This window comes from Tachyglossus aculeatus, chromosome 14 (assembly GCF_015852505.1).
Source record: "Tachyglossus aculeatus isolate mTacAcu1 chromosome 14, mTacAcu1.pri, whole genome shotgun sequence".
NCBI classification, from domain to species: domain Eukaryota; kingdom Metazoa; phylum Chordata; class Mammalia; order Monotremata; family Tachyglossidae; genus Tachyglossus; species Tachyglossus aculeatus.
In genome coordinates, this window is record NC_052079.1 from 2,137,306 (window position 1) to 2,165,002 (window position 27,697).

Here is a 27,697-nt window from a genome sequence, read left to right on the forward strand (position 1 = left end):
TTCCACTGAGCCAAACTGCTTCTCTGCTGTTCTGTCCCAAGCACTGAGAACAGTGCTCAGCACATAGTAAGCGCTCAGTTAATACAACTGACTGATTGAATCCAGTCCATGTCCCCCATAAGGCTCACTGTCCTTTCCCTATTTTACACACGAGGCCCAGAAAATAATAATAATAATAATAATAATAATAATGGCATTTATTAAGTGCTTACTATGTGCAAAGCACTATTCTAAGCGCAGGGGAGGAGAAGCAGCGTGGCTCAGTGGAAAGAGCCTGGGCTTTGGAGTCAGAGGTCATGGGTTCAAATCCCGGCTCCGTCAATTGTCAGCTGGGTGACTTTGGGCAAGTCACTTCACTTCTCTGGGCCTCAGTGACCTCATCTGGAAAATGGGGATGAAGACCGTGAGCCCCCTGTGGGACAACCTGATCACCTTGTAACCTCTCCAGCGCTTAGAACAGGGCTTCCCAGACTGAGCCCCTTCCTTCCTCTCCCCCTCGTCCCCCTTTCCATCCCCCCATCTTACCTCCTTCCCTTCCCCACAGCACCTGTATATATGTCTGTACATATTTATTACTCTATTTATTTATTTATTTTACCTGTACATATCTATTCATTTTATTTTGTTAGTATGTTTGGTTTTGTTCTCTGTCTCCCCCTTTTAGACTGTGAGCCCACTGTTGGGTAGGGACTGTCTCTATATGTTGCCAACTTGGACTTCCCAAGCGCTTAGTACAGTGCTCTGCACACAGTAAGCGCTCAATAAATACAATTGATTGATTGATTGCTTTGCACATAGTAAGCGCTTAATAAATGCCATCATCATCCAGCGCTTAGAACAGTGCTATGCACAGTCATTCAATCTCATTTATTTATCCCCCTCATCCCCCCTCCATCTCCCCCATCTTTCCTCCTTCCCTTCCCCACAGCACCTGTATTTATGTATATATGTTTGTACATATTTATTACTCTATTTATTTATTTATTTATTTATCTTACTTGTACATATCTGTTCTATTTATTTTATTTTGTTAGTATGTTTGGCTTTGTTCTCTGTCTCCCCCTTTTAGACTGTGAGCCCACTGTTGGGTAGCGACTGTCTTTATATGTTGCCAACTTGTACTTCCCAAGCGCTTAGTACAGTGCTCTGCACACAGTAAGCGCTCAATAAATACGATTGATTGATTGATTGAGCCACGCTGCTTCCTTCTTACTTCCACCCCTGGGCTCTATTCCCTAGGCCACGCTGCTCTTCCGTTGGACACACAAGCTTGCCAAAGCTCTCACCTTCTTTCCATTTGCTCCACGCACTCTTTTGACACCTGCAAAACACAGAGCATCATCAAAATTAATAGCCCGGCATAATAATAATAATAATAATCAAAATTAATAGCCCAGCATAATAATAACAGTAAAAATGGCTTTTATTTACTATATGCAAAGCACTGTTCTAAGCGCTGGGGAGGTTACAAGGTGATCAGGTTGTCCCACGGGGGGCTCCCAGTCTTCATCCCCATTTTCCAGATGAGGGAACTGAGGCCCGGAGAAGTGACGTGCCTTGCCCCAAGTCACCCAGCTGGCAATTGGCGGAGCCGGGATTTGAACCCACAACCTCTGACTCCAAATAATAAGAATAATGATGGTATTTGTTAAGCACTTACTATGTGCAGAGCACTGTTCTAAGCGCTGGGGAGGTTACAAGGTGATGAGGTTGTCCCACGTGGGGCTCACAGTCTTCATCCCCATTTTACTGGTGAGGGAACTGAGGCCCGGAGAAGTGAAGTGACTTGCCCAAAGTCACCCAGCTGGCAATTGGCGGAGCAGGGGTTTGAACCCACAACCTCTGACTCCAAATAATAATAATAATGATGGTATATGTTAAGTGCTTACTATGTGCAGAGCACTGTTCTAAGCGCTGGGGAGGTCACAAGGTGATCAGGTTGTCCCACGGGGGGCTCACGGTCTTCATCCCCATTTTCCAGATGAGGGAACTGAGGCCCGGAGAAGTGAAGTGACTCGCCCAAAGTCACCCAGCTGGCAATTGGCGGAGCCGGGATTTGAACCCACGGCCTCTGACTCCAAAGCGCGGGCTCTTTCCACTGAGCCACGTGGCATGAAATTAGCAACTGCTTGAGATACTGCCAGAGCCAGGTTGGAGAGTCTAAATAATAATAATAATAATAATAATAATGATGGCATTTATTAAGCGCTTACTCTGTGCAAAGCACTGTTCTAAGCGCTGGGGAGGTTACAAGGTGGCCCCACCCTCAAAGAACCGCCTTGGAAAACGATAAGGCCACGATAGAAAACATTAGAGAAGCACCGTGGCTCAGTGGAAAGAGCCCCGGCTCTGGAGTCAGAGGTCATGGGTTCAAATCCCAACTCTGCCAATTGCCAGCTGGGTGACTTTGGGCAAGTCACTTCACTTCACTAGGCCTCAGTTCCCTCACCTGTAAAATGGGGATGAAAACTGTGAGCCCCCCGGGGGACAACCTGATCGCCTTGTAACCTCCCCAGCGCTTAGAACAGGGCTTTGCACAGAGTAAGCGCTTAATAAATGCCATTATTATTATTATTATTATTATATGTAGAAGACATTTATCATCTATGGGCTTGGTTCTGATAGTAGTCGGAAGGCGATAAACCAAAGATACAATCCTCCCCTACACGTTACTGCCAATTCACACACGAGCGGCCCATGGGGGAGTGGTTACCTCTAATTTTCAGAAAGAGCGCAATTAATCATTCAATCGATGGTATTTACTGAGCGCTTACTATGTGCAGTAGGCTGTTCTAAGTGCTTGGTTTCTAAAGGTCTTCCCGTAGATCGGTTAAACTCCTCCTATAATTAAAAGTCAACGGGCGTAACAGGAGCCCTCCAGGGCTGGTTTATGGTGGCTCGGAAGTAATCGGTGGCACTTACTGAGCGCCTGCTCCGAGCAGAATGCCCTACTGAGTGCCCGGAAGCCCAGAAGTGGTTCATTCATTCATTCAATCGTATTTATCGAGCGCTGACTGTGTGCAGAGCACTGTACTAAGTGCTTCATTCATTCATTCAATCGCATTTATTGAGCGCTGACTGTGTGCACAGCACTGTACTAAGCGCTTCATTCATTCATTCATTCGTATTTATTGAGTGCTGACTGTGTGCAGAGCACTGTACTGAGTGCTTCATTCATTCATTCATTCAATCGTATTTATCGAGCGCTGACTGTGCGCAGAGCACTGTACTAAGCGCTTGGGAAGTCCAAGTTGGCAACATCTAGAGCCGGTCCCTCCCCGACAGCGGGCTCGCAGCGGTTGATCCGATCCCTGCCTTTGACGAGTTGACAGGCGAAAGGGGGAATGAGAAAATCCATAAATCAACAGAGAAGCCGCGTGGCTCAGTGGAAAGAGCCCAGGCTTGGGAGCCAGAGGTCATGAGTTCGAATCCCGGCTCCTCCACTTGTCAGCTGTGTGACTTTGATCAAGTTACTTCACTTCTCTGGGCCTCAGTGACCTCATCTGTAAGGGATGAAGACTGTGAGCCCCACGTGGGACAACCTGATCACCTTGTATCCCCCCTCAGCGCTTAGAACAGTGCTTGGCACATAGTAAGCGCTTAACAAATGCCATCTCATTATTATTATTATTATTACTGAATGTTCACTGTGTGTGGAGAGTACTGTACTAAGCGCTTGGGAGAGTCTAACAAAACAGACACTTTCCCTGCCCACAGTGAGCTCAGCTTAGAAGGGGAGCCACAAGCGCTCACTACGGTGTCCCCAGTGGGCGCTCAATAAGTACCACCCCCGGCTTGGGCTCCTGACCATTCAGAGACCACGGGGCGGAATCCAAAAGCTTCACGACCTGATTCCCGCCGTCCTCTTGTTTCCCGCAGCCGGAAAAACAACACGACAGCATCTTGGCGGCCTCTCTGACCAGTTGGCTCGCTCCGCTCCTTCCAGGTGGGATGCGAGGGGGGCCGGGAATTCCATCCCGAAACCGTCCTCCCAACTGCCGCTTGGAATTTTTGGAACCTCAGCAGGGTGCTCCTGTGCCCACTGGGTTGGAGGGAGGATGCTCTCTAACGAGGGCATTTATTAAGCGCTTACTATAATAATAATAATGATGGCATTTATTAAGCGCTTACTATGTGCCAAGCACTGTTCTAAGCGCCGGGGAGGTTACAAGGTGATCAGGTTGTCCCACGGGGGGCTCACAGTCTTCATCCCCATTTTACGGATGAGGGAACTGAGGCCCAGAGAAGGGAAGGGACTTGCCTATGTTCACAAGGTGATCAGGCTGTCCCACGGCGGGGGCTCCCAGTCTTCACCCCCATTTTCCAGATGAGGGAACTGAGGCCCAGAGAAGTGAAGCGACTCGCCCAAAGCCGCAGCGTGGCTCGGTGGAAAGAGCCCGGGCTTTGGAGTCAGAGGTCATGGGTTCAAATCCCGGCTCCGCCACATAATAATAATAATAATAATAATGGCATTTATTAAGCGCTTACTATGTGTAAAGCACTGTTCTAAGCGCTGGGGGGATACAAGGTGATCAGGTTGCCCCACAGGGGGCTCACAGTCAATCCCCATTTTATAGATGAGGTAACTTGTCAGCTGTGTGACTTCGGGCAAGTCACTTCACTTCTCTGGGCCTCAGTTCCCTTATCTGGAAAATGGGGACTAAAACTGTAAGCCCCCTGTGGGACAACCTGATCACCTTGTATCTCCCCAGCGCTTAGAACAGTGCTCTGCACATAGTAAGCGCTTAACAAATGCCATCATTATTATTATTATTATTACTGTACTTCCCAAGTGATCAGTCCCGTGCTCGGCAAACAGTCAGCGCTCAATAAATACGGTTGAATGAATGAATGACTGACAGTGGCGGAGCCGGGATTTGAACCCATGACCTCTGACTCCAAAGCCCGGGCTCTTTCCACTGGGGCCACGCCGCTTCTCCTTAGAGATTCCCTGTGGAGGAGTGAGCCGGGAAGACACTTACCTGCTCAGACACCAGAGCTCGGAGTTTCTGAACTTCGACCTGCAAAGCCTTGTTTTGATCTTTCAGAATCTGGAAGAATTAACAGAAAACCCCCAGTTTAATATCTTAAAACTGTCTTCTAGACTGTGAGTCCAGTGTTGGGTAGGGACCGTCTCTAGATGTTGCCAACTTGTACTTCCCAAGCGCTTAGTACAGTGCTCTGCACACAGTAAGTGCTCAATAAATACGATTGATTGATTAAAAGGAAGGGGCTTGGGTTTTCCAGTCTCAGATCCAAAACGCTTTGGAAAAGAAAGGAGCCCTGATTAGTATAATCATTCATTCAATCGGATTTATTGAGCACTGACTGTGTGCAGAGCACTGGACTAAGCGCTTGGGAAGTACAAGTTCAATCATTCATTCATTCATTCAATCGTCTTTACTGAGCGCTTACTGTGTGCAGAGCACTGGACTAAGCACTTGGGAAGTCCAAGTTCATTCATTCATTCATTCAATCGTCTTCATTGAGTGCTTACAGTGTGCAGAGCACTGGACTAAGCGCTTGGGAAGTACAAGTTCGTTCATTCATTCATTCAATCGTCTTTATTGAGCGCTGACTGTGTGCAGAGCACTGGACTAAGCGCTTGGGAAGTACAAGTTCATTCATTCATTCAATCGTATTTATTGAGCGCTGACTGTGTGCAGAGCACTGGACTAAGCGCTTGGGAAGTACAAGTTCATTCATTCATTCAATCGTATTTACTGAGCGCTGACTGTGTGCAGAGCACTGGACTAAGCGCTTGGGAAGTACAAGTTCATTCATTCATTCAATCGTATTTACTGAGCGCTGACTGTGTGCAGAGCACTGGACTAAGCGCTTGGGAAGTACAAGTTCATTCATTCATTCAATCATTTATTGAGCGCTTACTGTGTGCAGAGCACTGCACTAAGCGCTTGGGAAGTACAAGTTCAATCATTCATTCATTCAATCATATTTATTGAGCGCTGACTGTGTGCAGAGCACTGGACTAAGCGCTTGGGAAGTACAAGTTCATTCATTCATTCAATCATATTTATTGAGCGCTGTGTGCAGAGCACTGGACTAAGCGCTTCGGAAATACAAGTTCAATCATTCATTCATTCAATCGTATTTATTGAGCGCTTACTGTGTGCAGAGCACTGGACTAAGCGCTTGGGAAGTACAAGTTCATTCATTCATTCAATCAAGCCGCAGGGCCCGAACTGCAAGTCTCCCCGGCCTACCTTAAATTCTTCCATTTTGTTGGCAACCTGGAGGAGTTCTCCTTGGAGTTGCTCTTCGAGGGCTTGGATCTTATCGTCCTTCAGGTGAATACTGGGAATCAGGAAATTAAAAGTTAGCGGGGGCTTGGCAGAAGTCAGATAATAATAATAATAATAATAATAATAATAATAATAATAATGTTGGCATTTGTTAAGCGCTTACTATGTGCAAAGTACTGTTCTAAGCGCTGGCGGGAGGGATATAAAGTGATCAGGTTGTCCCACGTGGAGCTCACAGTCTTAATCCCCATTTTCCAGATGAGGGAATTGAGGCTCAGAGAAGTGAAGTGACTTGCCCAGGGTGATGATGATGATGATGGCATTTGTTAAGCGCTTACTATGTGCAAAGCACTGTTCTAAGCGCTGGGAGGGGGGATACAAAGTGATCAGTTTGTCCCACGTGGGGCTCACGGTCTTAATCCCCATTTTCCAGATGAGGGAACTGAGGCTCAGAGAAGTGAAGTGACTTGCCCAGGGTGATGGTGATGATGATGATGGCAGTTGTTAAGCGCTTACTATGTGCAAAGCACTGTTCTAAGCACTGGGAGGGGGGATGCAAAGTGATCAGGTTGTCCCACTGGGGGCTCACAGTCTTCATCCCCATTTTCCAGATGAGGGAACTGAGGCTCAGAGAAGTGAAGTGACTTGCCCAGGGTGATGGTGATGATGATGGTGACGATGGCAGTTGTTAAGCGCTTACTATGTGCCAAGCACTGTTCTAAGCACTGGGGGGGATACAAAGTGATCGGGTTGTCCCATGTGGGGCTCACAGTCTTAATCCCCATTTTCCAGATGAGGGAACTGAGGCTCAGAGAAGTTAAGTGACTTGCCCAGGGTCACACAGCAGACATGTGGCGGAGCCAGGATTCAAACCCGCGACCTCTGACTCCAAAGCCCGGGCCCTTTCCACTGAGCCATGCAGATCAATCAATCAATCATATTTATTGAGCGCTTACTGTGTGCAGAGCACTGTACTAAGCGCTTGGGAAGTCCAAGGTGGCAACATCTAGAGACGGTCCCTACCCCATAGTGGGCTCACAGTCTAGAAGGGGGAGACAGACAACAAAACAAAACATATTCACAAAATAAAATAAATGGAAGAGGCCCTCCACCGCCGATGATTGCCTGGCAGCTAGATCACGGCGGAAATTACATCTGAAAATGAGCATGTATATATGTTTGTACATATTTATTACTCCTCTATTTATTTATTTTACTTGTCCAGATTGATTCTATTTATTTTATTTTGTTGATATGTTTGGTTTCGTTGTCTGTCTCCCCCTTCTAGACTGCGAGCCCACTGGTGGGTAGGGACCGTCTCTAGATGTTGCCAACTTGGACTTCCCAAGCGCTTAGTACAGTGCACACAGTAAGCGCTCAATAAATACGATTGAACGAATGAATGAATGAGCAGCAGTGCGGCCTCATCTCCTCATCTGTAAAATGGGGATTCGATACCTGTCTCTCTTCCGACTTAGACTGCGGGCTCCCAAGTGGGATGGGGCGGGATCCGGCAGCCAGGGCAGCGTGGCTCAGTGGGAAGAGCCCGGGCTTGGGAGTCGGAGGTCATGGGTTCAAATCCCGGCTCCGCCAACTGTCAGCTGGGTGACCTTGGGCCGGTCACTTCGCTGGGCCTCGTCTTCCTCATCTGTAAAATGGGGATTCAATCCCTGTCTGTCCTCCTACTTAGACCGCGGGCTCCCATGTGGGATAGGGGTGGGATCCAAAAGCCAGGGCAGCGTGGCACAGTGGAAAGAGCCCGGGCTTGGAAGTCGGAGGTCATGGGTTCAAATCCCGCTCCGCCAACTGTCAGCTGGGTGACCTCGGGCCGGTCACTTCGCTGGGCCTTGTCTTCCTCATCTGGAAAATGGGGATTCAATCCCTGTCTGTCCTCCTACTTAGACTGTGGGCTCCCATGTGGGATAGGGGTGGGATCCAAAAGCCAGGGCAGCATGGCTCAGTGGGAAGAGCCCGGGCTTTGGAGTTAGAGGTCACGGGTTCAAATCCCGCTCCGCCAACTGTCAGCCGGGTGACCTTGGTCCGGTCACTTCGCTGGGCCTCGTCTTCCTCATCTGTAAAATGGGGATTCGATCCCTGTCTCTCCTCCTAGACTGCGGGCTCCCATGTGGCATGGGGTGGGATCCAACAGCCAGGGCAGCGTGGCTCAGTGGAAAGAGCCCGGGCTTGGGAGTCGGAGGTCATGGGTTCAAATTTGGGACTTTGGGCAAGTCACTTCACTTCTCCGGGCCTCAGTGACCTCGTCTGGAAAATGGGGATGAAGACTGTGAGCCCCCCGCGGGACAACCTGATCACCTTGCAACCTCCTCAGCGCGTAGAACAGTGCTTTGCACATAGTAAGCAGTCTAGTAAGCATAGTAAGTAGTCTTTTAGACTGTGAGCCCACTGTTCGGTAGGGACTGTCTCTATATGTTGCCACTTGGACTTCCCAAGCGCTTAGTACAGTGCTCTGCACACAGTAAGCGCTCAATAAATACAATTGATTGATTGATAGTAAGTGCTTGGTAATAATCAGTGAGGCTCTGATTTTCTCTCCGAGATCCCACCGACCCCCTCGGCTTGAGTCGGCTGAGTAATAATAATAATAATGATGGCATTTATTAAGCGCTTACTATGTGCAAAGCACTGTTCTAGGCGCTGGGGAGGTTACAAGGTGATCAGGTTGTTAATATGTTTTAGTTTTGTTCTCCATCTCCCCCTTCTAGACTGTGCGCCCACTGTTGGGTCGGGACCGTCTCTATGTTGCCAGCTTGTCCTTCCCAAGCGCTTAGTACAGTGCTCTGCACACAGTAAGCGCTCAATAAATACCACTGAATTTACTTATCTATTCTATTTATTTTATTTTGTTAGTATGTTTGGTTTGGTTCTCTGTCTCCCCCTTCTAGACTGTGAGCCCGCTGTTGGGTCGGGACCGTCTCTATATGTTGCCAACTTGGACTTCCCAAGCGCTTAGTACAGTGCTCTGCACACAGTAAGCGCTCAATAAATACGATTGATTGATTGATTAAATGAATGAATGAATAAATGCCATCATTATTATTACCCAAGTGCTCAGAACAGCATCTGACGCACCGTGAGCGCTTAAACGCGTACCATAAAGATAAAATTCACCCTAAATTATATAACTTATAGGAGAGAATCTGCAGGTTTATAGTACTTCACCTCTTTTGCATCTTCTCCAATTCGTGGGCGGCGGAAGCCTGGAAAAATAAAGCCATAACAGTTTTTAATTCTTCCCAAGCGGGCCAACTCGTCCCTTCGTGACAACGATGAACTCTGTCGATGACTCTTCCGATCACCGCTCTCGTGACCGAAAACGAAAAACCCGAGGCAGGAAAGGAAAACCGGATTTCCTCCGAGGAAGCGGGGCGGAAAAGGTAACCTTCACCGTCTCGAGGGGAATAAAGGAGGCTGATCCCGCCTCCGTCTGATCCGAGGAGCGTCGATTAAAATTTTAGGAAATCAATCAATCAATCGCATTTATTGAGCGCTTACTGTGTGCAGAGCACTGGACTAAGCGCTTGGGAAGTCCAAGTTGGCAACATATAGAGACAGTCCCTACCCAACAGTGGGCTCACAGTCTAAAAGGGGGGGACGGAGAACAAAACCAAACATACTAACAAAATAAAATAAATAGAATAGATATGTACAAGTAAAATAAATAAATAGAGTAATAAATATGTACAAACATATATACAGGTGGGAGTATAAACACTCCCACTAGTCGCTCTCCTTTTCACAGCTAGGCAGCATGGCCTAGTGGAAAGAGCCCGGGCTTGGGAGCCGAGGACCTGAGTTCTAATCCCGGCCCCACCTGTCTGCTGGGTGACCTTGGGCGAGTCACTTTAACTCCCCCTGTGCCTCAGTTCCCCCGTCTGCAAAATGGGGATTCAAACCCTGTTCTCCCTCCTATGTTGACCGCGAGCCCCACGTGGGACCTGACGATCCTGCATCTACCCCCAGCGCTTAGTACAGTGCTTGGCACAGAGTCGGCGCTAACATTCATTCATTCATTCAATTGTATTTATTGAGCGCTTACTGTGTGCAGAGCAGTACAGTGCTTGGCACAGAGTCGGCGCTAACATTCATTCATTCATTCAATCGTATTTATTGAGCGCTTACTGTGTGCAGAGCAGTACAGTGCTTGGCACAGAGTCGGCGCTAACATTCATTCATTCAATCATATTTATTGAGCGATTACTGTATGCAGAGCAGTACAGTGCTTGGCACAGAGTCGGCGCTAACATTCATTCATTCATTCAATCGCATTTACTGAGCGCTTACTGTGTGCAGAGCAGTACAGTGCTTGGCACAGAGTCGGCGCTAACATTCATTCATTCATTCAATCGTATTTATTGAGCGCTTACTGTGTGCAGAGCAGTACAGTGCTTGGCACAGAGTCGGCGCTAACATTCATTCATTCAATCGTATTTATTGAGCGCTTACTGTGTGCAGAGCACTATACTAAGCGCTTGGGAAGTACAACAAGCACCATGGTCATCAACTAGCCGCAGACAAGCAGCGTGGCTCAGCGGAAAGAGCCCGGGCTTTGGAGTCGGGGGTCACGGGTTCAAATCCCGGCTCCGCCAACTGTCAGCTGGGTGACTTTGGGCAAGTCACTTCACTTCTTCTAGACTGCGAGCCCACTGTTGGGTAGGGACCGTCTCTATATGTTGCCGACTTGTACTTCCCAAGCGCTTAGTACAGTGCTCTGCACACAGTAAGCGCTCAATAAATGCGACTGATTGATTGATTCTCTGGTCCTCAGTTCCCTCATCTGTAAAAGGGGGATGAAGACCGTGAGCCCCCCGTGGGACAACCTGATCACCTTGCATCCCCCCAGTGCTTACAACAGTACTTTGCACATAGTAAGCGCTTAACAAATACCATCATCATTATTATTATTTTATTATGGTTTCGAATCCCGACTCCACCACATGTCTGCTGTGTGATCTTGGGCAAGTCACTTAACTTCTCTGGGCCTCAGTTACCTCATCTGTAAAATGGGGATGGAGACTGTGAGCCCCACATGGGACAACCTGATCACCCTGTATCCTCCCCAGCGCTTAGAACAATGCTTTGCACATAGTAAGCGCTTAACAAATGCCAATTATTATTATTATTATTACTATTTAAGGGACATTTTAGACTGTGATATTATTATTATTATTATTATTATTTAAGGAACATTTTAGACTGTGAGCCCACTGTTGGGTAGGGACTGTCTCTATATGTTACCAACTTGCACTTCCCAAGCGCTTAGTCCAGTGCTCTGCACACAGTAAGCGCTCAATAAATACGAATGATTGATTGATTAACGAAGCAGACCACTAAAAAGAGGTAAAGGGATAGGAAAGCGTAGGCAATTTAAAAGGTTCCTGGGGGCACAATTCTCACCCCCGCGTTCTCCCCACCCCACAGAGATACTGGCAAACAGATGGCTCTACTGCCTCAGTTTCCCAGCAACGGGGACGGTAATAACGAACAAAAACGATGCCGGAAAAGCGTGCACGGGGAGATGAACGGAGCGCAAAACAAAGCTACCTGCTCGTTCGTCAGAGCCTTCAACTTCTGCACTTCTGCTTTTAGCAAGTAATTCATATTCTGGGCTACCTGGTGGAGGGAAAGAGAAATCGTAATTTGTGGCTGGCGGAAAACCGATTCCACTGAAACCTACTGGGGCTGATCAGAAGGCCTATATCGATCAATCAATCAATCAATCGTATTTATTGAGTGCTTACTGTGTGCAGAGCACTGGACTAAGCGCGTGGGAAGTACAAGTTGGCTATATAAAGGCTGCTCTTTCCTAGAAGCAGCGCGGCTCAGTGGCAAGAGCCCGGGCTTTGGAGTCCAAGGTCGTGGGTTCAAATCCCGGCTCCACCAATTGTCAGCTGGGTGACTGTGGGCAAGCCATTTCACTTCCCTGTGCCTCGGTTCCCTCATCTGTCAAATGGGGATGAAGACTGTGAGCCCCCCCGCCGTGGGACAACCTGATCACCCTGTAACCTCCCCAGCGCTTAGAACAGTGCTTTGCACATAGTAAGCACTTAATAAATGCTATCATTATTATTATTATTATACAAGGAAATCGGGTTGGACAGGGATTGTGTCCAACCTGATTGGCTTGCCTTCACCCCGGCACTTAGTACAGTGCCTGGCACATAATGAGCGCTTAATACGCACCACAATTAGAGAAGCAGCGTGGCTCAGTGGAAAGAGCCCGGGCTCTGGAGTCCGAGGTCATGGGTTCAAATCCCGACTCCACCAATTGTCAGCTGTGTGACTGTGGACAAGCAACTTAACTTCTCTGTGCCTCAGATCCCTCATCTGTCAAATGGGGATGAAGACTGTGAGCCCCCACCGTGGGACAACCTGATCACCTTGTAACCTCCCCAGTGCTTAGAACAGGGCTTTGCACATAGTAAGTGCTTAATAAATGCTATCATTATTATAATTAGCGAGGGTCTTAATGTGTTTCGACTCGCGTATTTTTTATTCGCCAACACCTGCACCTTGCCCGTGTTTTCCCCGGCAATGGGGAGCTACTTCTTCAGAGACGGAAGACATTGGTACAGTGCTAAGCGCTTACTACAGTGCTCGGCACACACTAAGCACGGCTGAACGAATGAATCTGAAATGTGGGTAAAAGGGAAGTTCGACGCTGAAAAGTTTCACAGCTCAACCAACTTACAAATGGGTTCAGATACTTTCAGTTCCCTACCAGTGAAAGCTTTCTTTCAGAATTGCCTCTGAACTCGGCCAACTTGGACTTCCCAAGCGCTTAGTACAGTGCTCTGCACACAGTAAGCGCTCAATAAATACGATTGATTGATTGATTGATTCACTGAGAACGAACTGGGAGAGAAAATGTTCCTTCAGAGGTGTCTCCGAGCTCTTTTTAACGGAGAACAAATTGTTACACTGAGTCTTCTAGACTGTGAGCCCACTGTTGGGTAGGGACCTTCTCTAGATGTTGCCAACTTGCACTTCCCAAGCGCTTAGTACAGTGCTCTGCACACAGTAAGCGCTCAATAAATACGATTGATTGATTGACTGAGATGGTTCTGATTTTCTTTTTTTTAAATCTCACCTTCCAGAATTGCCAAACCTAGCAACAAGCCTGACCCTGTCTTAGGTGTCACCTTCAGCGTTCATTTCGACATCGAGAAGCAGGCCTGGCCTAGCGGCGGAGTCAGAAGGACCCGGGTTCTGATCCCGGCTCCGACTCGACTTCTCTGGGCCTCAGTTACCTCGTCTGTAAAATGGGGCCGATGACTGTGAACCCCACGTGGGTCCACCCCGGCGCTTAGTACGGAGCCTGGCACATAATACCCTAAAAAAAAAAGGCACCAACGTCCGGAACCGTCCAGTTCACCGCACCTTGAACTCCTCCTCTTTGCTCGCCAGGTGACTGCGCTCAATAGCCAGCGAGTCCTCGGCTTGTTTCATCTTCTTATCTTTTTCCGCGATCCTTTAACGAGAGACAGGTCGCTCCGTGGACGTCGGAAACTGAGACGCGCTCAGGATACGATTCCACCCCACCCCTGGCCCAAAACGTGGGCTCCCCTTTCATTAAAACGCCACGTTCCCGTGTTCTTCTCACCCCGGGAAATCCTCCCATCCTGCCCCCAGGTCACCATCATCAATCGAATTTATTGAGCGCTTACTGTGTGCAGAGCACTGTACTAAGCGCTTGGGAAGTCCAAGTTGGCAATTCCCGGATTCCCGGAGAGGGACTACCCCAAAAACTCTTCCCAGAAAGAGCTCTTCCTCTCTTTCCGCTAGCGGTGGGCGGGGAATGAGTCTGTTTGTGGTTCTACCGTCCTCTCCCAAGCGCTTAGTACAGTGCCCTGCACACGGTGAGAGCTCAATAAATACGACCGAATGACTGAAAATGGAACAACCGGCTCCTCCCGTTCTGAAATGCCACGTAATTGTTTTTGGTCAGGTGAAGCCTTCAAATTATTTAATTTTTTCCTATCCCCCTCCCCATCGCCCCCACCCTACCTCCTTCCCCTCCTCACAGCACTTGTATATATATTTGCACAGATTTATCTCTCTATTTTACTTGGACACATTTACTATTCTATTTATTTTGTTATTTACTATTCTATTTATTTTGTTAATGATGAGCATCTGGCTTTAATTCTATTTATTCTGACGACTCGACACCCGTCCACATGTTTCGTTTTGTCGTCTGTCTCCCCCTTCTAGACTGCGAGCCCGTTGTTGGGTAGGGACCGTCTCTATGTACTTCCCAAGCGCTTAGTCCAGTGCTCTGCACACAGTAAGCGCTCAATAAATATGACTGAATGAATGAATGAATGGAAGAGGAGCAGCTTGGTGTAGTGGCTAGAGCCCGGGCCTGGGCATCAGAAGGAGCCGGGTTCTAATTCTGGCTCCACCAACTGTCAGCTGTGTGACCTTGGGCCAGTCACTTCACTTCTCTGGGCCTCAGTTCCCTCATCTGTAAAATGGGGATGAGGACGGCGAGCCCCGTGTGGGATGTGACTGGTTTGGATAGAACAGAGTCTGCCACCTAATACGCCCTTAACAAATACCATAAAAAAAGGCCTAAATGGGGCCCGAGAGATTAACAAAATACGTGCTTTTTTGGTGTTTTTTCACAGCACAGGGACTAAATAAGCGTAAAGGCAGCAATGAGGAGCGAGACTAAACTTGGAAATGCATTTCCCAGCTGCAATGGGGAATTTTCAGCCGTAACAGGATCACCTTGTAACCTCCCCAGCGCTTAGAACGGTGCTTTGCACATAGTAAGCACTTAATAAATGCCATCAGCGTGGTTTGCAGAAGTAATTTGTAATAACTGTTAGTACTAATAACTGTTAGTAGCAATTAGTAGTAGTAGTAATTATTATTATTTTTATTATTATTAATAATAACAATTACTACTACTACTAATTACTACTAACAGTTATTACAAATTACTTCTGCAAACCACGCTACCAGAATTTGCGAAAGTCCCGCTCTGGCGAGGGCCGAATCCGACCCATCCTTCCTGGGGATAAACCGTGCAAGTGCCCGATGGGAAAAGAGGAAAAGAAAGCTTACACTTTATGTAACTCCTCTGCCAGGGCCGAAGCGGAAGTCTGAGGAAGGAAAGCAAAGGCGGGGTCGGGATAAAAAAAATCTCAGGGGGCGAGCCGGGGGAAGGAGAAAAGAAATCAAGACGTCCAACCGATAGGTTCAACCTGAGAGCTAGGGCTAACAAAACATATTAACAAAATAAAATAAACAGAATAGATATGTACAAGTAAAATAAATATGTACAAGTAAAATAAATAAATAAATTTCTAGCCCGTGAGCTCGTTGTTGGGTAGGGACCGTCGCTAGATGTTGCCGACTTGGACTTCCCGGGCGCTTAGTACAGTGCTCCGTGCACAGTAAGCGCTCCAGGAATACGACTGAATGAATGAATGATTGAGAAAATTCCAGCCCACTGTCCGACTTTATTTGATAGCTACGCTTGGGGAACAATTCCCACCCTGCCTATGAGGCAAGGTTCTCCACCGACTGACCTCCTGAATGATTTTCCGGGCTTCCGCGGAGCCGAGGGAGGTTGGCGTGGGCTTTGGGATGGGGTTCCCGGACGGGGCGGAGGAAAATGACTATTACCTGGGCAGCCATCTGGGTGTGACACTGCTGGAGCTGAGCTTTCAGAGTTTCATTCTGCTCCAGAAGTTCCTTTCGAAGACAAAAGCCGAAAAACCGAGGGGAACGAAATGAAAAAAAGGCGCGGCGCCCCTTCGGCGAGGCAGTCGCATTTATTATTAATAATAATAATAATAGCAATGGCATTTATTAAGCGCTTGCACGAACGAAATGAAAAAAAGGCGCGGCGCCCCTTCGGCGAGGCAGTCGCATTTATTATTAATAATAATAATAATAGTAATGGCATTTATTAAGCGCTTGCACGAACAAAATGAAAAAAGGCGCGGCGCCCCTTCGGCGAGGCAGTCGCATTTATTAATAATAATAATAATAATGATAATGGCATTTATTAAGTGCTTGCTATGTGCAGAGCATCATCATCATCATCAAGCGTATTTATTGAGCGCTTACTGTGTGCAGAGAACTGTACTAAGCGCTTGGGAAGTTCTAAGCGCTCAGCGAGCACCATGGGGGGCTCACCGTCTTCATCCCCAATCAATCAATCGTATTTATTGAGCGCTTACTGTGTGCAGAGCACTGGACTAAGCACTTGGGCAGTACAAGTTGGCAACATATAGAGACGGTCCCTACCCAACAGTGGGCTCACAGCCCATTTGGCAGATGAGGGAACTGAGGCCCAGAGAAGTGACTTGCCCCAAGTCACACAGGTGACAAGTGGCGGAGGCGGGGTTTGAACCCGTGACCTCTGACTCCAAAGCCCGGGCTCTTTCCACTGAGCCACGCTGTTTCTATTTATTGAGCGCTTACTGGGTGCAGAGCACTGTGTTAAGCGTTTGGGAGAGAACGCTATAACAGAGCTCGTTGGCCCGTCCCTTGCCCACGGGGAGCTTACAGTCTAGAGGGGGAGATAGTAACATAAATTTTTAAAAATTTAGGATATATATAGAAGAGAAGCAGCGTGGCTCAGTGGAAAGAGCCCGGGCTTTGGAGTCAGGGGTCACGGGTTCAAATCCCAGCTCCGCCAACTGCCAGCTGGGTGACTGAAGCCCAGAGAAGTGAAGCGACTTGCCCAAAGTTACCTCATCTGGAAAATGGGGATTAAAACTGTGAGCCCTCCATGGGACAACCTGATCACCTTGTAACCTCCCCAGTGCTTAGAACAGTGCTTTGCACATAGTAAGTGCTTAATAAATGTCATCATTATTATTATTACATATATCCTAAATTTTTAAAATTTGTTATGTATGTTTATATATATATACTAAATTTTTAAAATTTATATATATATATACACATATATATTCTCTTCTGTACATACGTAGCTCCCCAGCGATTAGAACAGTGCTTTGCACATAGTAAGCGCTTAATAAATGCCATCATCATCATTACTATGATTATTAAATACGACGGAATGAAAAAGAAATCCAACGGAATGATCCCTGCCCTGTCAGGTCAGCCACCCTAGCCATTTAGTTGCCGTTTGGACCCGGAAGCTTCTCGTCCAGCACATAGAAAGCGCTTAATAAATGCCATCATCATCATTATTATGATTATTAAATATGACCGAATGAAAAAGAAATCCAACAGAATGATCCCGGCCCTGTCAGGTCAGCCACCCTAGCCATTTAATCGCCGTTTGGATGTGGAAGCTTCCCATCCTGCACATAGTAAGCGCTTAATCAATGCCATCCTCATCGTTATTATGGTTATTAAATACGGCTGAATGAAAAAGAAATCTAACGGAATGATCCCGGCCCTGTCAGGTCGGCCACCCTGGCCATTTAATCGCTGTTTGGACGCGGAAGCTTCTCGTCCCGCACATAGTAAGCGCTTAATAAATGTCATCATCACTGTTATTATGATTATTAAATACGGCCTAATGAAAAAGAAATCCAACGGAATGATCCCGGCCCCGTCAGGTCGGCCACCCTAGCCATTTAATCGCCGTTTGGACGTGGAAGCTTCTTGTCCGGCACATGGTAAGCGCTTAATAAATGCCATCATCATTGTTATTATGACTATTAAATACGGCCGAATGAAAAAGAAATGCAATGGAATGATCCCGGCCATGTCAGGTCAGCCACCCTAGCTATTTCATCACTGTTTGGATGTGGAAGCTTCTCCTCCGGCACATAGTAAGTGCTTAATAAATGCCAGCATCATTGTTATGACTATTAAATATGACCAAATGAAACAAAATAACAATGGAATGATCCCGGCCCTGTCAGGTCGGCCACCATAGCCATTTAATCGCCATTTGGACGTGGAAGCTCCCCGTCACGCACATAGTAAGCGCTTAATAAATGTCAGCATCATTGTTATGATTATTAAATATGACCAAATGAAACAAAATAACAATGGAATGATCCCGGCCCTGTCAGGTCGGCCACCCTGGCCATTTAATCGCCGTTAGACGCGGAAGCTTCTCGTCCCGCACATAGTAAGCGCTTAATAAATGCCGGCATCGTTGCTATGATTATTAAATATGACCGAATGAAACAGAATAACAACGGAATGATCCCGGCCCTGTCAGGTTGGCCACCCTGGCCATTTAATCGCCATTTGGACGTGGAAGCTTCCCGTCACGCACATAGTAAGCGCTTAATAAATGCCATCATCAGTAATATTATGATTATTAAATACGAATGAATGAAAAAGAAATGCAATGGAATGATCCCGGCCCTGTCAGGTCGGCCACCCTGGCCATTTAGTCGCCGTTTAGACGCGGAAGCTTCTCATCCCGCACACAGTAAGTGCTTAATAAATGCCATCATCATCATTATTACGATTATTAAATACGGCCGAATGAAAAAGAAATCCAACGGAATGGTCCCGGCCCTGTCAGGTCAGCCACCCTAGCTATTTAATCGCCGTCCGGACGTGGAAGCTTCTCCTCCGGCACATAGTAAGCGCTTAATAAACGCCGGCATCGTTGCTATGATTATTAAATACGACCGAATGAAACAGACTAACAGCGGAATGACCCCGGCCCTGTCAGGTCGGCCACCCTGGCCATTTAATCGCCGTTTGGAGGCGGAAGCTTCTCGTCCCGCGCGGCCGATACCTGGGCTTGGAGCTGGAACGAATCCTCTTTCTTTGCCCTCTTCTGCTCGGCCTCCATGAGCTGGATGAGCCTCTGCTCCAGCTGCTGCTGGGACAGCATGGCCTCCGTCAGTTGCCCGCGCAGACTCTGGACTTCGTTCTCCTTGGACACCAGCTTCGTCTGCAGGTCTGCAAAGCACACCGCGGTCCCAACGCTTCCTCTCCGCCCAGGGTGTTCCAGTAATCGTATACTCTTCTGACAATCACTCTCATCCATTATTTTATTCCATCGTGCCTATTGAGCGCGGCCCGTGGGCAGAGCGCTGTACTAAGCGCTGGGGAGATATAACTATATATGTCGCAGTATAAAATACATGAGCATATATATACCCCATTTGTGTGTGTGTGTATGTGTGTGTATATATGTGTATATATGCATGCATGCATATATACACACATATATGTATATACATACACATGTATATATATATGTATGTTTATGTGTGTGTGCATATGTATATGTGTGTGTATCTGTGTGCATATAAATATATATACACACATACGCATACATATACATATACACACACACATAAACATATATATACCCCATATGTGTGTGTGTATATATGTGTATGTGTACATATATATGCATGCATGCATATATACACACATATATGCATATACATACACATGTATATATGTATGTTTATGTGTGTGTGCATATGTATATGTGTGTATGCATCTGTGTGCATATAAATATATATACAGACATACGCATACATATATATACACACATACATAAACATACATATACACACATGTGCATATATGCACACATATATACATATATACACACATCCAAACACATATATACACACATAAACATACACACATATACACACATATATGCATATATATAGAAGCAGCATGGCTCAGTGGAAAGAGCCCGGGCTTTGGAGTCAGAGGTCATGGGTTCAAATGCCGGCTCCGCCCACTGTCAGCTGTGTGACTTTGGGCAAGTCACTTCACTTCTCTGGGCCTCAGTTCCCTCATCTGGAAAATGGGGATTAAGATTGTGAGCCCCACATGGGACAACCTGATGGCCTTGTATCCCCACCCCGTGCTTAGAACAGTGCTTTGCACATAGTAAGCACTTAATAAATACCATCATTATTATTATTATACATATATGGAGAAGCAGCGTGGCTCAGTGGAAAGAGCCCGGGCTTTGGAGTCAGAGGTCATGGGTTCAAATCCCAGCTCCACCAATTGTCAGCAGTGTGATTTTGGGCAAGTCACTTCACTTCTCTGGGCCTCAGTTCCCTCATCTGGAAAATGGGGATTAAGATTGTGAGCCCCAGATGGGACAACCTGATGGCCTTGTATCCCCCCAGCGCTCAGAACAGTGCTTTGCACATAGTAAGCGCTTAATAAATACCATCATCATCATATTCATTCAATCATTTTTACACTGATCAGGCTGCCCCACATGGGGCTTCCAGTCTTCATCCCCATTTTACAGATGAGGTCACTGAGGCCCAGAGAATAATAATAATGATAGCATTTATTAAGCGCTTACTATGTGCAAAGCACTGTTCTAAGCGCCAGGGAGGTTAACAAGGTGATCAGGTTGTCCCACATGGGGCTCACAGTCTTCATCCCCATTTTCCAGATAAGGTAACTGAGGCCCAGAGAAGAGAAGTGACTTGCCCAAAGTCACCCAGCTGATAAGTGGTGGAGCCGGGATTTGAACCAGGCTCTTTCCACTGAGCCACACTGCTATATATAAATGTACATATTATATATATATATATATATATATATATATATATATATATATATACATACACACACACACACACACACATATATTATATATATACACATATATATTATATATACACATATATATTATATATATACACATATATTATATATATACACATATATATTATATATATATACATATATATATATATATATATAACAATATAACGCTCTAACTCTATTTATTTATTTTACTTGTACATATCTATTCTACTTATTTTATTTTGTGAATATGTTTTGTTTTGTTCTCTGTTTCCCCCTCCTTGACTGCGAGCCTGCTGTTGGGTAGGGACCGCCTCTCGATGTTGCCAGCTTGGACTTCCCAAGCGCTCAGTCCAGTGCTCTGCACACAGTAAGCGCTCAATAAATACGATAGATTGATTGATTGATTGATTGATTGGACACATTCGCTGCCCACAGTGAGCTTCCAGTCCAAAAGGGGAAATTAGGGGTGAGGGAAAAGTTGGCGGCTGGCAAACACCTCTGCCGTCAGCCTTCCCGGAGGTTTCTGCGGCCTACCTTTCTGTGCCGCTTCATGCTCGGCTGTTCTTTTCCTGAGATAACTCTGAATTTCCTCCCACCTTCTTTCCGTCTCCTGTTGCTTGACCTGGAGAGAAAGAGAGGTGGGGGAAAATAATTAGGGCCCGTCACCACACTCCGCTTCACGGTACCGCCCGTGTGCTCTGCACACAGTAAGTGCTCAATAAATACGACTGAATGAATGAATCCCATTATTATTATTATTATTATATGTGTTTGAATGAATGAATCCCATTATTATTATTATATGTGTATATATGTTGCCAACTTGGACTTCCCAAGTGCTTAGTCCAGTGCTCTGCACACAGTAAGTGCTCAATAAATACGACTGAATGAATGAATCCCACTATTATTATTGTATGTGTATATATGTTGCCAACTTGGACTTCCCAAGCGCTTAGTCCGGTGCTCTGACCACAGTAAGTGCTCAATAAATATGATTGAATGAATGAATCCCATTATTATTATTATATGTGTTTGAATGAATGAATCCCATTATTATTATTATATGTGTATATATGTTGCCAACTTGGACTTCCCAAGCGCTTAGTACAGTGCTCTGCACACAGTAAGTGCTCAATAAATATGACTGTATGACTGAATGAATGAATCCCATTATTATTATATGTGTTTGAATGAATGAATACCATTATTATTATATGTGTATATATGTTGCCAACTTGTACCTCTCAAGTGCTTAGTCCAGTGCTCTGCCCACAGTAAGTGCTCAATAAATATGATTGAATGAATGAATCCCATTATTATTATATGTGTATACATGTTGCCAACTTGTACTTCCCAAGCGCTTAGTCCAGTGCTCTGCCCACAGTAAGTGCTCAATAAATATGATTGAATGAATGAATCCCATTATTAGTATTATATGTGTTTGAATGAATGAATACCATTATTATTATATGTGTATATATGTTGCCAACTTGTACCTCCCAAGTGCTTAGTCCAGTGCTCTGCCCACAGTAAGTGCTCAATAAATATGATTGAACGAATGAATCCCATTATTATTATATGTGTATATATGTTGCCAACTTGTACTTCCCAAGCGCTTAGTCCAGTGCTCTGCCCACAGTAAGTGCTCAATAAATATGATTGAATGAATGAACTCCATTATTATTATTATGTGTTTGAATGAATGAATACCATTATTATTATATGTGTATATATGTTGCCAACTTGTACTTCTCAAGTGCTTAGTCCAGTGCTCTGCACACAGTAAGTGCTCAATAAATATGACTGAATGAATGAATCCCATTATTATTATGTGTATACATGTTGCCAACTTGTACTTCCCAAGCGCTTAGTCCAGTGCTCTGCCCACAGTAAGCGCTCAATAAATGACTGAATGAATGAATCCCATTATTATTACTATATGTGAATATATGCTGCCAACTTGGACTTCCCAAGCGCTTAGTCCAGTGCCCTGCACACAGTAAGTGCTCAATAAATATGATTGAATGAATGAATCCCATTATTATTATTATATGTGTATATATGTTGCCAACTTGGACTTCCCAAGCGCTTAGTCCAGTGCTCTGCACACAGTAAGCGCTCAATAAATGACTGAATGAATGAATCCCATTATGTGTATACATGTTGCCAACTTGTACTTCCCAAGCGCTTAGTCCGGTGCTCGGCCCACAGTAAGTGCTCAATAAATATGACTGAATGAATGAATCCCATTATTATTATTATATGTGTATATATGTTGCCAACTTGGACTTCCCAAGCGCTTAGTCCAGTGCTCTGCCCACAGTAAGCGCTCAATAAATACGACTGAATGAGCGAATGAGTGAGGTTTCGGTCCGGTCCCCCGTCCGAGGCCGGGGGTCACCTTGAGCTGGGCGAGGGCCTGCTCGGCGTTCTTCTTCTGGATCTCCTCCTGCTGCAGCGTCCCCGTCTTGTCGCTCAGCTCGGTCAGCAGCCGGCTGTAGTCCCGCCGCAGCTTGTTCAGCTCCGACGCCTGCCTGGAAACCAGACCGCCCGGATCGGATGGGATCCGGCCTCGCTCCCGGCTCCCGGCGGCCTCCCGCTTCCCGGAAGGCCCGGAAGCCTGCCTCGGTCGCGGGGCGGGGGAGGAAAAGGAAGGAGCCGGGAAAGGAGTTGGCACGGAAGGTAATGATAATCATCACAACAATAATCATTCATTCAAGCAATCGTCTTTATTGAGCGCTTACTGTGTGCAGAACACTGGACTGAGCGCTTGGGAAGTCCACGTTGGCAACATCTAGAGCCGGTCCCTGCCCAACAGTGGGCTCACAGTCTAGAAGGCATTTATTAAGCGCTTACTATGTGCAAGGCACTCTGTCTCCCCCTTCTAGACTGTGAGCCCACTGTTGGGTAGGGACCGTCTCTACATGTTGCCAACTTGGACTCCCCACGCGCTTAGTACAGTGCTCTGCACACAGGAAGCGCTCAATAAATACTATTGAATGAATGCATTTCATTTGGTTTATATGTTTTGTTTTGTTGTCTGTCTCCCCCCTTCTAGACTCTGAGCCCACTGTTGGGTAGGGACCGTATCTATATGTTGCCAACTTGGACTTCCCAAGCGCTTAGTACAGTGCTCTGCACATAGTAAGCACTCAATAAAGACGACTGAATGAATGAATGAATGAATGAACAAATATCACCCATGGAGCGACCTCCTTCCCATCCCCACAGCACCTGGATAAATGTATATATGTATGTAAGGATTTATTACTGAATTTATTTATTTATTTAACTTGTCCAGATTTATTCTGTTTATTTTATTTTGTTAATATGTTTTGTTTTGTTGTCTGTCTCCCCCTTCTAGACTGTGAGCCTGCTGTTGGGTAGGGACTGTCTCTGTATGTTCCCGACTTGGACTTCCCAAGCTCTTAGTCCAGTGCTCTGCACACAGTAAGCACTCAATAAATACAACTGAATGAATGAATGAATGAATGAATTTATTACTCTATTTTAGTTGTCCAGATTGATTCTATTTTATTTTGTGAATATGTTTTGTTTTGTCGTCCATCTCCCCCTTCTAGACCATGAGCCCGCTGCTGGGTCGGAACCGTCTCTGTATGTTGCCAACTTGGACTTCCCAAGCGCTTAGTCCAGTGCTCTGCACACAGTAAGCACTCAATACAATTGAATGAATGAATGAATTTATTACTCTATTTTACTTGTCCATATTACTACTATTTATTTTATTTTGTTAATATGTTTTGCTTTGTCATCCGTCTCCCCCTTCTAGACTGTAAGCCCACTGCTGGGTAGGGACCGTCTCTATATGTTGCCGACTTGGACTTCCCAAGCGCTTAGTTCAGTGCTCTGCACACGGTAAGCACTCAATAAATACAATTGAATGAATGTATGTTGCCAACTTGGACTACCCAAGAGCTTAGTCCAGTGCTGTGCACACAGTAAGCGCTCAATAAATACGATTGAATGAATGTATGTTGCCAACTTGGACTTCCCAACCGCTCAGTCCAGTGCTCTGCACACAGTAAGCGCTCAATAAATCCGACCAAATGAATGAATGAAGGGCTCTTACTTGCTCTCCAGCTGGTTGGTGGTATTGCTGACCGCATCCCGCAGGATGCCGTTTTCCTGCTTCAGGTGGGTAATCTCGGCCTCCATCTGCTCCCGGACTTGCTGAAACTGGAAATACAATCCGAGCCATAAAGCGGGTTTTGCAATCAATGCTGCGTGGAAGCGGCAACCCGGTTGGAAATAAACGTCGCCCCAACCCAAGCCTTTTTCTCTTTCCGACGGACGATTTGTCTCCCCCCAGTTTCAAAGCTTTATCTAAGGCCCATCTCTTCCAAGAAGTCTTCCCTGATTTGGGCCCTCCTCTCTTCTCCCCCTCCCTTCTGCGTCACCCTGACTTGCTCCCTTGATTCAGTCCCCCTTCCCCAGCATTCATTCATTCATTCAATCGTATTTATTGAGCGCTTCCTGTGTGCAGAGCACTGTACTGAGCGCTTGGGAAGTACAAGTTGGCAACATATAGAGATGTCCCTACCCAACAGTGGGCTCACAGTCTTTAAGTAATTTACTTCCGTACATTAATGTCTGTCTTCCCCTGTAGACCAGGCGCTCGTTGTGGGCAGCGAGTGTCTCTACCAACTGATTTTTTTTTTTTAAGGTATTTGTTAAGCATTTACAGTGAACCAGGAACTGTACTAAGCACCGGGGTAGATGCGAGCTAGACCTCAGCACCTGTATATATGTTTGTACATATTTATTACTCTATTTATTTATTTATTTATTTTACTTGTACATATCTATTCTATTTATTTTATTTTGTTAATATGTTTTGTTTTGTTGTCTGTCTCCTCCTTTTAGACTGTGAGCCCGTTGTTGGGTGGGGACCGTCCCTATAAGTTGCCAACTTGGACTTCCCAAGCGCTTAGTCCAGTGCTCTGCACGCAGTAAGCGCTCAGTAAATATGACTGAATGAGTGAATGAATGAATATGTTGCCAACGTGGACTTCCCAAGCGCTTAGTCCAGTGCTCTGCATGCAGTAAGCGCTCAGTAAATACGATTGAATGAATGAATGAATGAATATGTTGCCAACTTGGACTTCCCAGGTGCTTAGTCCAGTGCTCTGCACACAGTAAGCGCTCAATAAATAAGATTGAATGAATGAATGAATATGTTGCCAACTTGGACATCCCAAGCGCTTAGTCCAGTGCTCTGCACAAAGTGCTCAATAAATAAGATTGAATGAGTGAATGAATGAATATGTTGCCAACTTGTACTTCCCAAGCGCTTAGTCCAGTGCTCTGCACACTGTAAGCGCTCAGTAAATACGATTGAATGAGTGAATGAATATGTTGCCAACTTGGACTTCCCAAGCGTTTAGTCCAGTGCTCTGCACGCAGTATGCGCTAGTAAATACGACTGAATGAGTGAATGAATTAATATGTTGCCAACCGGGACTTCCCAAGCACTTAGTCCAGTGCTCTGCACGCAGTAAGCGCTCAGTAAATAAGACCGAATGAGTGAATGAATGAATACGTTGCCAACGTGGACTTCCCAAGCGCTTAGTCCAGTGCTCTGCACACAGTAAGCGCTCAATAAATACGACTGAATGAATGAAGCCCTGAAAAGTTCACCTTCATCTGCATCTGCTGAGCCTCTTGGTATCCGGCATGGATTTTGTTCTGGAAAACTCCGTGCTCCTTTTCCAGAGTCCCGATCCTTTCCCTCATCTTGGCCAAAACCAGGCTCCCCCTTTCCTTCTCTGTCATCAGCTCCTACGGGGGAAAAGGAAGGCAAACAACATTACCCGGGTTATCACAGGAAAAACCCACAACGCCAAATTCGCTCGTTCATTCATTCAATCGTATTTATTGAGCGCTTACTGTGGGCAGGGCACTGGACTAAGCACTTGGGAAGTACAAGTTGGCAACATAACAAAAAGTACAACGTACAAACATCTATACATATATACAGAGAAGCAGTGTGGCTCAGTGGAAAGAGCCCGGGCTTTGGAGTCAGAGGTCATGGGTTCAAATCCCAGCTCCGCCACTTGGCAGCTGGGTGACTTTGGGGCAAGTCACTTCACTTCTCTGGGCCTCAGTTCCCTCATCTGGAAAATGGGGATTAAGACTGTGAGCCCCGCCGTGGGACAACCTGATCACCTGGTGACTTCCCCAGTGCTTAGAACAGTGCTTTGCACATAGTAAGCGCTTAATAAATGCCATCATTATTATTATTATTATTATTACAAACATCTATACATCTATACAGGTGCTGTGGGGAGGGAGAGGAGGTAAGACGGGGGGGATGGGGAGGGGAAGGTAACTGAGGCCCAGTGAAGGACTTGCCCAAAGTCATTCATTCATTCAATTGTATTTATTGAGCGCTTACTGTGTGCAGAGCACTGTACTAAGCGCTTGGGAAGTACAAGTTGGCAACATAACAAACGTACAATGTACAAACATATATACAGGTGCTGTGGGGAGGGAGGGGAGGTAACTGAGGTCCAGAGAAGTGAAGTGACTTGCCCAAAGTCATTCATTCATTCAATCGTATTTATTGAGCGCTTACTGTGTGCAGGGCACTGTGCTAAGCGCTTGGGAAGTACAAGTTGGCAACATAAACGTACAACGTACAAACATATATACAGGTGTTGTGGGGAGGGAGAGGAGGTAAGGCGGAGGGGGATGGGGAGGGGGGGAGGTAACTGAGGCCCAGAGAAGTGAAGTGACTTGCCCAAAGTCATTCATTCATTCAATAGTATTTATTGAGCGCTTACTGTGTGCAGGGCACTGTGCTAAGCGCTTGGGAAGTACAACTTGGCAACGTAACAAACGTACAACGTACAAACATATATACAGGTGCTGTGGGGAGGGAGAGGAGGTAAGGCGGGGGGGATGGGGAG

General features: G+C 46.2%; 1 protein-coding gene across 1 annotated transcript in view; it reads right to left on the reverse strand.

Annotated features, from left to right (window-relative positions):
* KTN1 (kinectin 1) overlaps positions 1 to 27,697 on the reverse strand; it is a 91,652-nt gene that overhangs the window by 46,386 nt on the left and 17,569 nt on the right. Inside the window, exons 6-18 of the mRNA XM_038756212.1 lie at positions 26,427 to 26,567; positions 24,859 to 24,965; positions 23,170 to 23,302; positions 21,303 to 21,390; positions 18,979 to 19,145; positions 15,918 to 15,986; positions 15,354 to 15,391; positions 13,662 to 13,752; positions 11,826 to 11,894; positions 9,444 to 9,481; positions 6,225 to 6,315; positions 4,983 to 5,051; positions 1,287 to 1,321 (exon numbers count right to left, since the gene is read on the reverse strand). Coding sequence (XP_038612140.1) covers positions 1,287 to 1,321; positions 4,983 to 5,051; positions 6,225 to 6,315; positions 9,444 to 9,481; positions 11,826 to 11,894; positions 13,662 to 13,752; positions 15,354 to 15,391; positions 15,918 to 15,986; positions 18,979 to 19,145; positions 21,303 to 21,390; positions 23,170 to 23,302; positions 24,859 to 24,965; positions 26,427 to 26,567 — 1,136 coding nt within the window. The remainder of the gene's footprint in view (positions 1 to 1,286; positions 1,322 to 4,982; positions 5,052 to 6,224; positions 6,316 to 9,443; positions 9,482 to 11,825; positions 11,895 to 13,661; positions 13,753 to 15,353; positions 15,392 to 15,917; positions 15,987 to 18,978; positions 19,146 to 21,302; positions 21,391 to 23,169; positions 23,303 to 24,858; positions 24,966 to 26,426; positions 26,568 to 27,697) is intronic.